Here is an 11,562-nt window from a genome sequence, read left to right as displayed (position 1 = left end):
AATTTCTTTTTAAATCTATTTTTAATTAATTGTTTTCCTGATGAATTTAAAAATTTTCTTTTCTATCAGTGGCAGATCTATGGGAAAAGTTTTACTTCTTCACTAATTTGGTAAGAAGCCAAATCCGAAAATTAAGTATCATGTAGATTACTTTTATATGATTTGATATTTAATAGCATCATTCTAATTTTAATGTTTCTCTCTCTTTTTCTGAAAGACGTCATTTTCAGAAAGTTATTTCGATTTTTGTCGGTTGTAGTTTACCACACGATATCATTATCCCAAAATAAATAAAGTAATCATTATAAAAATCGAATAAAATCATTGTTTTTTTTTACTTTGTTTTCTTAGATTTGTTTTATGTTATTATGATTTTTAAATCCAATTGTGAGTTGTGCTTGATTTTTATATTAATATGCAGGCAAAAGTAATGATAATAAAAATAATCTGCATTGCGAATAATGGTTTTCAACAACAATTTTGAGTATTGTCCAAGCATCTTATACATTTTTGTTTATATTCTAGTTCGTGATGTTTTTAATATTCGTTCAGAATTAAGTGTCTTTGAATTCATGTTCGTACATTCTTGTTGATTTTAATATGAAAATGAAAATGATGGTTGACTACTGAGAAAGTTTTGTTATTTGTTCGCTTGCCGTTTTTTAAGTTTAATTTTATTACAAATACATCATACTTACAATGGTAACTTAAGATCTCTAATGTAACGCGAGTTTTTCTTTAGAAATAATAAAAGTGTTCTATATTTCTGTATTATATGTTCGATTAATAGAAATGTGACATAGGTTTGTTGGTGTCCATTGTTTTTTGAAAACTGAGAAAAAGGATGATTTTTTTGCTTTCTGTTTTAACTACATAGTGATGTCTCCTCTATTAACACACTCAGTATCACGATTCTCGCTTGATAATCGGACCATCTATCTAATTAGATGTCTCCTTCTGTACTTTTTCGTAATTATAATAAAAAAGAAGTAATCTAATTTGAAAGCTCGTTCGGTTTCAGTTAGATTGTAAGTGTGAACACAGTCACGCGACAGTCAACGTATTAAAGTTACAGAGCTGCAGTACCTATTCATTGAATTTATTTTTTTCGTTTTTAAAACTTTTTGTTTATTGTTCTACAATAAGAGTTCGAAAAACAAAGAAAACAGGAAAAAATTAATAAGAATAATAACAACAAAAAAAAAGACAGAAAAGAAATCAATAAGATATACCAAATTGGGAATTTAGAAAGAAAAAAAATTCGACAACAAGAAAAAGGCAAGTCAATGTGTTAAAGAAAAGGGTGTGAGAAGTAAATTAGACAAAGCGTAAGAATTTATTTTTAAAAACTTAAGAAACTGAAATGAAAAAAGTGTAGAAGCAAGAAACGTAGAAAGAAATATAAAATGAAACAAAAAACAAACGATTTGTTTTTAACTTTACGACTATCAAGATGTACGATGAAAATGCAAATCTAAATAGAAGTGCACCTTATTTATACATGTTAATACTAACTGATTCCATTTTAATTTTATAAAAAAAAACCTGAGACGCAGTAAGTTCTTTTCGAGCATTGTCTAATAATATCGAAGATTCCGAAGATTGATAGTTTCTGATTCGGTTACTTTTAGCTTATATCAATTATTGTGTTATTCTTACGTAATCTTCCTTAATATTTTATATATTAGTATCTAATATATAAAATATCTAACTGAAAAATGTTTTTACTTTCTCTCTCGTTCTTTTTTAAATCTGTGAAATGTTAAACAGATCGTTCGTTTTCTGTAATTTATGCATTAAGTCATTCCATTATTTCCGTAAGCTTTAGCTAAACGATAGCTTCTAAAATTAAACTCTCACTATACAAATGTCTTGTTAGGCTTAATTAAATGATATGACGTGAAATTAATCTAAGGTCCATTTTTTAAAGGAAATTAACTTTAGATATAACTACATTTTTAATATAACTACAACAATTTGATAAAAAGAAATAAAAACAGGCAAATAAGTTTTTGCTATATTCCAAATAAATGTTTTTTATGTTTTTATGTACAGTTCTGTTGATTTAAATAGTCGATCTAAGCTGAATTTTTTCACGTTAAATGTAATTGTAGAGATGTGAAAATATTTTAATTTAATCTCTCTTTTATAATTTCGTGTTATTAAATTTTTAAATAACAGTTTTATTTTCTTGTATATTTTATCCAAACACATCTGTTGATATTATTATATTTTTATCTATTTTTCAAAAAGGTTTCAGTTTGTTGTATTTTTTCCGATGAATTTCAAATGAATGTATATGGTGTCAATCAGAAAATACATTAAAAAGTGAATAATAGATGGCGCTCCGAAAGGAAACATGATATTTGGAGATTGTAATGAAAGTTCTTACGAATACCGTAAACTAAAGCAATCATCTGTCTTAAAAAAGACAAGAAATATCCGCTAGAAAAGCAAGTGAAAGTTCTTTCTATATCTCCGTCGGAGCAATTTTTTTATATATTTTTATTTCATAATATATAGGCAAAAAAAAAAAAAAAAAAAAAAAAAACCTCATATAAATGTTTTTTAAAAATATTTTTGACGTAATTATACGCAAGTGAAATAAATTTTATATTTTTAAAGATATTTTAAAGTATTTTGTCTATGTTTAAAAGGCAGGTTTTAGTCTAAATTCGCTAATTTTTTTATTGTTTTATTTTAAAACGCATTTATTTGGGTTTCCAAATCTGTGTTTGTATTAATTCTACGATAAATATAAACTGAGATATGTGATATTTTATAAACCACTGTAGCTGAAAACGAAACCGGAAGTACCAACTGGAAGTGGAATGTCTTCGAACATTTTATCAAATACACACTTTTCTGAATTATAATTTATTTTAAATGTTCTATCAGCAAGCAACATGTATTAGAATACATTTATAATAGTATTTTATGCCGAAAGGATTGACAATTACATATGCTTTTGAACATTTCTTATGTTGTGAAGCATTTTTTAGTGCAAGATAAATGAAAGCTTTGAATAAATTTTTTGAAAAACTTAGATTTCGTAAAAAATTTCATATGCAAAACATGATATCTTAAAAACTTATTAATATATTACCTTGAAATTTTGTATACATGTTACCATAAGTGTTCCAATGAACTAGGGATATAACTTTGAACTGTGTCGCTTTCGTTTTAGAACTGGTTCTATACAGAAATACTCGATAAGCTATAACTTTTCTGAAAATGCACATATTTCTTAGATTCTAGTTCCTTCCCTTCATCATAGCTGTAAGTATGTTGTGTACAAAAATAATTGAAATATGTGCAATAGAATGTTTTGCTTTTTGTTTCAATTTTCATTATTTTTTACCCAAATATACACATTTTACAAAATTTATATTGACAAAGAAATTCCTGATTAATATTTTTCATTATTTGTAATCACACTGATCCGGAAAATGAGCTAAAATAGCTCATTAGAAGGATTTTTCAAAAATTTGTCTCCGAAGGTAGACAAAAACCTTTAGGTGTGAGGTAAGAGAAAGCTTTTTAAGCTTGCAGATTTTCTGAGAAGTCCCTGAAAGTGAAATCATTTTGCAATTTCGGGAAATAATTAAAATTCCGAAATATTAATTTTTTGTTTAAATTAAAATAAACAAACAATTTGTTAAATTAAAATAAATAAATAAATTGTAATTCAATAAATAAATAAATAATTTGTAATTCAGTAAAATTCGAAATGTTAAAATGAACTCTTATGGATAACATGAGCAATTTTCCTTTTAGGTATTGATTTAACTACTACGAGATATTATTCTAAAAACAATTCTATAACGTTTTTTTTTATTTGTTGTTTTATTTTTATTTTCTTCTAAAAACAGAATTTTTCTTTAAAATTTGATAAATTTGTTTTTAATTCTAGAAGAATTATGAGTTATTATTTGATTAAAACTGGGGACTTTTATCTTTCCTAGTTTTATTTCTTCATGTGTGTGTATGTTTGGTCTAATAATGCATTCGCTTATTCGTAATCCAAATTTAATTAAAATTAATTCCTTCAATTTAATTGAAAATGTTCTGACCGTATTAAAATAACGCATTTTTATAAGGAAGCACAAAATTATGGAAAAATTTAATTCTAGCACATTAGGATATGAAATATCTATACGAAACGTCATTTTAACAAATAAGGAAACAGGCAAGTTCAAGGAAAATGGATAAAAATAGATTTTTTTTTTTTTTTTTTTTTTTTTACCATTGTTATCTATAATATTTTAAACTAAAGGAGTGGCATGGTTAGAAAGTATCAGGATTGGCTATTTGCCAGGATCTATGCGCTTTGTGAGCCTGACCCGAACTTTTAGAATTTCTTAGGCATATAGGCATCGTTGCTGGTTTTTCCCAGAACAAAAAAGCATGCCCAATCCTAGGCAATAGGTCTCGGCTTACAATTCATGCTAAAGTACAGGATTTGATAAAAAAAAAAAAAAGATTTTTTAAATTAATATTGCATAGTTGGATTTATAAGTTGTATATTACGTTGTATAATTGATTCGCGACACTTTAAATTTCGAATCCACTATACGTCGGGCAGAATAATTCTTGAACTGTACGAAAAAAAATTGTTCCTTTTTCCCCTTCTTTCATATGATTCAGGGTCACATATTACACTTTAAATCAAGTTTTGATTTTTTTTTATTAGTTCTGAAGTGTCTTGTTTCACATTAATATCACAAGTCTTCATTAGCATTTAAAACCTATGTCTAATATAATTTATATTCGTTTTTTAATACATAATTTATTCGGTTAATTTTACTCCTTATATGTCAAATAACTTTTACATTTTTTTTATAAATTAGTAAATAACTCTTTTAGACATTAACAAATTTAGGCTTAATATATTATCTGATAAAGGCTTAAAAAAATCCCCTCGAATTTTTCCCAGCTCATGTTTATTATTATCACAAGATAGTTAAGTACTGCTGATCAAAATCAGGACGTAATTCAAAATAAATTCGATGCGATGAAAAAAAAAAAGAATCATGCTTTTTTTATTATTAAATAAGAATACTAGGAAAGTGTTATTACAAGTCAAAGACAATTGTTCGAATACAAACTAGGAATATATTTGGCAAACGATTCAATGTCTCTTCCAGCACTTGTTGTGTTATAAGTCGCCCTAGAGCAAAACTTGGAAATCGTTTGATTCTGATTATCACTGTCAATGTGTTATGTCAGTCTTGAAAGATAAGAGCTGTGTCAAACTCGCTGGCTGTTCAATACTCGCACGAATTCGCTCGCAACTAATTTTGTTTGTGTGTGTTCTTACAAACATAACAGTATATAAAATAAATTTTAATAAAGATTCCGGAGATTTAATTTCCTATACATTCACAATTACTGTTTATGAATCACAACATCTCCTCAATGACAGATAACTGATCATGCTAATCCTTTGACTGCGAAATTATTTAACTTTCTAATTAGATGACACATCCTATTTGGGATATTTAGTATTATTTTAATGCCTAGTATAATATGGCATTTGAAATATCGAATCGATCATTTTAAATCACTCAATACTTTAACTTCCTTGCAGATTTAAAACTGAAAATCCAGTAATGTGATGCGGTTGTCAGACTTGTCGTTGTATGCGAAGGAGTTCATTGAACCACCATTTCCTCCACTATTGAATATTTTAGATGTCGATTTACATCATTATGCAAATGAAGATATTCGAAAACATGATTTTATATGGTTTGAAGGCACACTTTAGTGACATTGAGAATAACCTGGTTGGTAGGGCTATATAAGTCCAACGACTTATATCCCTTAAGTTGTGAGTTGGAACCCCGCCGACCGAAGACTCCTCGCGTGTGTGGTGACTGGCGCACGTATAAATCTGTCATGGTTACAAAGTCCTTCATGTCGAGAGTAATGCCACTGGGTGTACTGGGTCAGAGGTGATCGTTCTCTGATTCAGGTCTAAATGACGATCTGTGGGTGAGTGAATGAAATGCATGAATGAAGTCCACCCGTAAAAAGGGTTGTGACGTGTGTGTAACTAAGTTGATCTCTTGGTCCTAGTTGACTCTACTGAAAAGACAAGAGATCCTCACTCGGCTTAAATCACTGACAGATAACTGTTAGCTGGCTTGTAAAGTGCCATAATTCACAACAATACAATACACAATTAAAAAATTGGTAAGAGAAATTATCTGTTTGTGTGAAATTAATTATTTTCTCATACGATAGATTGTTAGTTTTCTGTCAGAATCAACGATTCTATCATTTGCTTTCAATCAAAATCCAAAATTGAAACGGGAAATAAGACCCCCTCCCTCAAATAGGTACCACAAAAGTGATCTACTAAATATCAAGAGAAAAAAAATATCAATTTCATCTTTGTCTTTCTTCTTATTTCATCCTGTCTTTCCGAAATAAAACAAATTGAAATTTTATTGTGATTTTATAAAAATTAAAGCACTTTTTTTTATTTCTTGAAATATGAAATACTATAATCGTCAAAATACTTCAATTCGAGATTTAGGCGAATCTTTCAGATACATGTCCTAACATTTTCCAAAAACACATTTTTGGAGTTATGTCTGTTCGTCTATGAATGCGATTATTTCAAATCGTTTTTCGCTAAGTTGATGAAATGTGGTATGTTATGCACCAAATGTATAGATATCTATCAAATTCTGAACGATATCTATTCAGAAGAAATATTCCTGTCCAATTGTGTAAGTACGGGTGAATATGGTAGCAATAAAATGTAAAAATATAAGCAGATAGAATTTGATGCAAAAGTTTGACATCCAAAATGTCGATTTTTATCAAATTTTGAACCATGTCTATCTATCGGTTTACTTTATACCGATAGGTTACCATCTGTCAGTTTATACTTTAATGTAAATGCAATGACTTAAAAAAATCAAATTTTTTATGTGATTTTGATACTAAAATTATAAGTCTATGTCAAATTCTGATTTAAATCCGTCGGAAAAACAGGCGCCTAAATGTAAATTTGATTCTTATTTATTGCATTTCGAAACATGTCTCATAGTGTCTAAACTGAGTACTCGTGGCATTTGCGGCATTACAAGAATCGTCAATTTTATGCGGAAAAAAAAGGAAAGAGGGATATTACAAAAATGTTATTCGGAAATATCATTTAAAAAAATATTCGCTCTTACATTCGAGTTTCACATCTTTACCAAACTTCTTACTGAACAGTCAACTTGTGGCAGTCTTGACTGTTTTCCCGCACATGTGTTCAGCTCCGCCAAAATGTCACTTGTTACTTAATCGCTATAACTGAATATGCATTCATGTTTGGCATTGCAGAGTTTTCCTTTTTGCTCGCTTTTCTGGTATTCTTTTTTAATTTTGAAACAAATCAAATATTTCATATTATAAATGCATATTTACTTGGATATATCCTCCACTTTTTATGAGCAAAATTGAAACTCGAGAAACGTTTTCGTGTCGGTTATCTTTCTCTTTCATATTACAACAACAAAAACGGAGTGGTAACATATTTTTCCTAGTAATATATTTTGCTCACAAAAGTTGGAAAAATGCAAATAAATTATAAAATGTTTCTGAAATTGTTTGCCAACGGATTCTAAAACCTTCCACTATTTTGCGCATTCATTAGAATGGGTTTAATTCGTCAAAATAGGGGTGAGAGGAAAGATGAAAGGAGGAGATGTTCACATTTAACACTAAGATGAACTCAGATTACTCGCGGACTTTTGAGGCATTAAACACTGTAGATAACTCGTTGTACTGTCGGAAAAAGATACTAATTAACAATAAAATATTTCAGAGCAATTTTTATTTACTGTAAAGGGCATAAAAATAAAATTACGATAAATAAATGAAAGACTTCTGTTCTTAAAATGTGATAATTCACCTTTTTACAAAATAATAGTGATTATTTTATGTTAAAATGCTGCTTTTTTTCACATGTTATTGAATTTTTGACAATATTTGGAAATTAACAACAGTGGATAATCAAGAGTTTACGCTATTTAAAACATTTTACTTTCTTTTAAGAAGTTACTGTAAACATGAAGCATCTTAATAATATTATAAATATTATTTTAAAAATATATGGTATTTTTAAATATATAATTTATTATCTTTAAAAATTATTAATTTTCTTATTTTAAAATATAATTATTTTAAATATATTACATGAAATAATGAATAAATTTTAAATAAATAATAGTTCTTGAACAAGCCATATAAGCAATCGATATTCAATTTTGAATCAAAATAAAATAATACGGTTAGAAACGGCTCTCTCTCTCTCACACACATGAAGAAATGGACCAAAAAGTATCTAATAAGGTGGAAATCAAGGTCAAAGAATGACGAATTCCGCATTTCACCCCGTAGTGAGATACCCTCAAGGTACTGAAACAAACAGTAGACATTTCCGCTCTAAAAGATATCCGCATATTTAGATAAAATGCTCAAGAATCTTTAAGACGTGACTTATTTACTGGCCAATAAAAATGTGATTCTTTTTATGATGAATATTTTTTAGAATTTCCTTCTAGATCGTTATTGTTATTAAGAACAACCGTTAAATGTATATCAGTATTCAAATTCAAAACATGAACGTATAGTATATGTATATAAATACAGTGTAAATGTATAAAATAACTTCTAAATATACATTTTTAAAGAGACATTTTTAAGAATTATTTTCCATTCAGATGTAATTAACAAATAAAAAAAAGTCAACACTTCTGAAAAAGAATTTAAAAAAAATGTAAAGATTATATGTCTGTAAATTTTGAAGTAAAACTTATCATTATCCTGTACATATATATTTTAATTCTTATATTTTTCTCAAATCCTTCTTAAAAATCCTCGTATTTTGAGTGTATGGTCTGTTTTCCACAAAGGAACACAAGAAACACACAATAAAATCGATAAAAAATACTAATTTATGCACAATGAGTCCGCAAGAATTCAATCCATTCTCTTTCGTACAAGATTCGAAATCCCCTTCAAATTTCAGGATTAGGGGGTAGTGAAGTTCAACGTGTATAAATGGGGGTGTTCTCTCTCGGTCAGTGAGTTTCACAAGTGAGTGTCTGTATTCACATCTGGAAACCGGGCACGTACACATTTCTCAATATCCCCGGAGGCAATAGACAAGCGGCACTGGAAGTGGGCACCACGCATGCGCCGTAGTAAGTGGCCGAGACGAGCGGTCCGTCGAGAGGATGGGGTGCGGGTCCCAGGCCAGGACCGGGACCTTCCTTGGACACTCCCTGTGACTGTTGTCGGAGGTGTTCCAGTCGTTGGCTGTTCTGGCGCTTCCATTTAGTTCTGGGGAGGAAAGAAAAATGAATATGTCAGAGGAGACTTGTTAAATTCACATCAAATAAAATGTTTGCAGAACAAAAAGATGTTTTTTGGAAATAATATAAAAGCAATTCATTTATGGATTGACAAAATGGATCTTGAACAAATGGAATGCTCCAAAATTTTTAGATATAAACATTTTGGAGCAAAGGAAGCAAACAGATATTAATATGAGAATGGTAAATCTCTATCTCTACTGATAGTATAAATGAATGTGCGTGTCTTGGCACATTATAAGCCAGACTGTTTGACTTGGAACTATCAAATTTGGTATATATATATATATACTTTGGAGGACAAAAATGCAACATCAAAATGATTTTTAAAAATTTTTTGGAATTTTAATTATTTAAAAATATTTAGGGTTTTTCCGCGATAACTTCCTTAAATTTTTCCGGCACAGAAAAAATGTCTAAATACAACTCTTTAAAGTCCAAACAATTATATTTTCAACGATTCGAATTTAGTTGCTGTAAATTTTTTTAGTCTAGAATTAATTTATTTTTAAACATTTTTTAAATATATTTCACAGCAATATTTTCATTGTTGCGAAAGAAAAACAAATTATTTCCATTGCTCCATCGAATATTTAATTGCATGATTTTCTTCTAATGATGTTGTTCCATTGTTGACAACTAAGGAAGGTTTCTACTTAATATCTATGTAATTCATAGGATGAATAAAAAAAGAGAAATTGCAATATACTTAGAAGATAGATGTACTGAACACAATAGGTCGTGGTTTCCATTTGGAAAATTCATATACACATTAAACATAACATACGCAAGTCTGTTAATATAACACGGCTTTAATATCTGACAATTTGACATGAACATGAATTTTTATATAAATGATTTAAATGAAATTATAAAAATTATAAGCATATCCAATATATGCGAAGAACAGCTGGTCATTCAACCTAATATCTCGTTTATAATAAAATCAGTAGTTTGATAATTCAAAGTTTAAAAAAAATTTGCTAAAACATCATTTTGTTATCAGTAATAAACCGCTTTGTTATCGTGAAAAGAAACTTAAAATGCTTCAAAAATCCGCTAAGATTAATTAGAATCACTAAAATTTCCTTGTGATTGATGAAATCTGCGGTTATTTGACTTCCAGAATGTTATTGTCATTTTGATCATGTAAGTTATCCTTTTTACTTTCTAATGTACGAAATGTATGAAGAGAAAGTAGTGTAGTCATCAAAAAATTCTAAGTAGAGATTTTGACGAATGTCCACGGTTCAGACATCCTTCAGTCTTAAAATACGTTTTTAGAATTATATCTGTCCATTCATCTGCCGCTCTATCTATCTCTGAACCTTGATTTAAAAAGTGCTTTGAGATAGACAAATGAAACGTGATACTTGAATCTCTACAACAAATTTGTAAATTTAAAACTAGTTTTGAACGGAATTCATTCTGTTTTCTGAAAGCACATCTGTCTGTCAAAAGATGATCATAACTACAAAACGCAAAAATCTAGATGGGTAAATGATATTAAAAACTAGTAAAATAAAGATGGGTAAAAATCTAGATGGGTAAATGGAATTAAAAACTAGTAAAATAAAGATGGGTAAAAATCTAGATGGGTAAATTTTAGATGGGTAAATGGAATTAAAAACTAGTAAAATAAAGATGGGTAAAAATCTAGATGGGTAAATGGAATTAAAAACTAGTAAAATAAAGATGGGTAAAAATCTAGATGGTTAAATTCTAGATGAGTAAATGGAATTAAAAACTAGTAAAATAAAGATGGGTAAAAATCTAGATGGGTAAATGGAATTAAAAACTAGTAAAATAAAGATGGGTAAAAATCTAGATGGGTAAATTCTAGATGGGTAAATGGAATTAAAAACCAGTAAAATAAAGATGGGTAAAATTCTAGATGGGTAAATGGAATTAAAAACTAGTAAAATAAAGATGGGTAAAAATCTAGATGGGTAAAATTAAGAATCTAAATCGCATATCCGTATCAAATTTCGAAACTAACCCGCCAGAAACTAAACAATCTGTACAATCCATGCACTCTATACAATTACATCTATGCAATCTGTACAATTGCATACATGTAAAAGTGATTACTCAAAAACGTAATGCCTTAATCAAATGAAATTTGATACGTGATCTTGATATAAAATCATATCCTGGTGTAAAATTTTGGTTTTAATCAGTTAAA

The 11,562-nt window shown here is 28.6% G+C and overlaps 1 protein-coding gene across 1 annotated transcript in view; it reads right to left on the bottom strand.

Annotated features, from left to right (window-relative positions):
• Positions 1–9,015: 9,015 nt before the first annotated feature.
• Positions 9,016–11,562, bottom strand: part of LOC129987452 (homeobox protein ceh-30-like) — a 40,288-nt gene continuing 37,741 nt past the window's right edge. The window contains exon 3 of the mRNA XM_056095434.1: positions 9,016–9,345. Coding sequence (XP_055951409.1) covers positions 9,114–9,345 — 232 coding nt within the window. The 3' untranslated portion in view covers positions 9,016–9,113. The remainder of the gene's footprint in view (positions 9,346–11,562) is intronic.

This window comes from Argiope bruennichi, chromosome 10 (assembly GCF_947563725.1).
Source record: "Argiope bruennichi chromosome 10, qqArgBrue1.1, whole genome shotgun sequence".
NCBI classification, from domain to species: domain Eukaryota; kingdom Metazoa; phylum Arthropoda; class Arachnida; order Araneae; family Araneidae; genus Argiope; species Argiope bruennichi.
The sequence above is the reverse complement of the archived record's forward strand: the minus strand, read 5'-3'. Positions and strand labels throughout refer to the sequence as shown.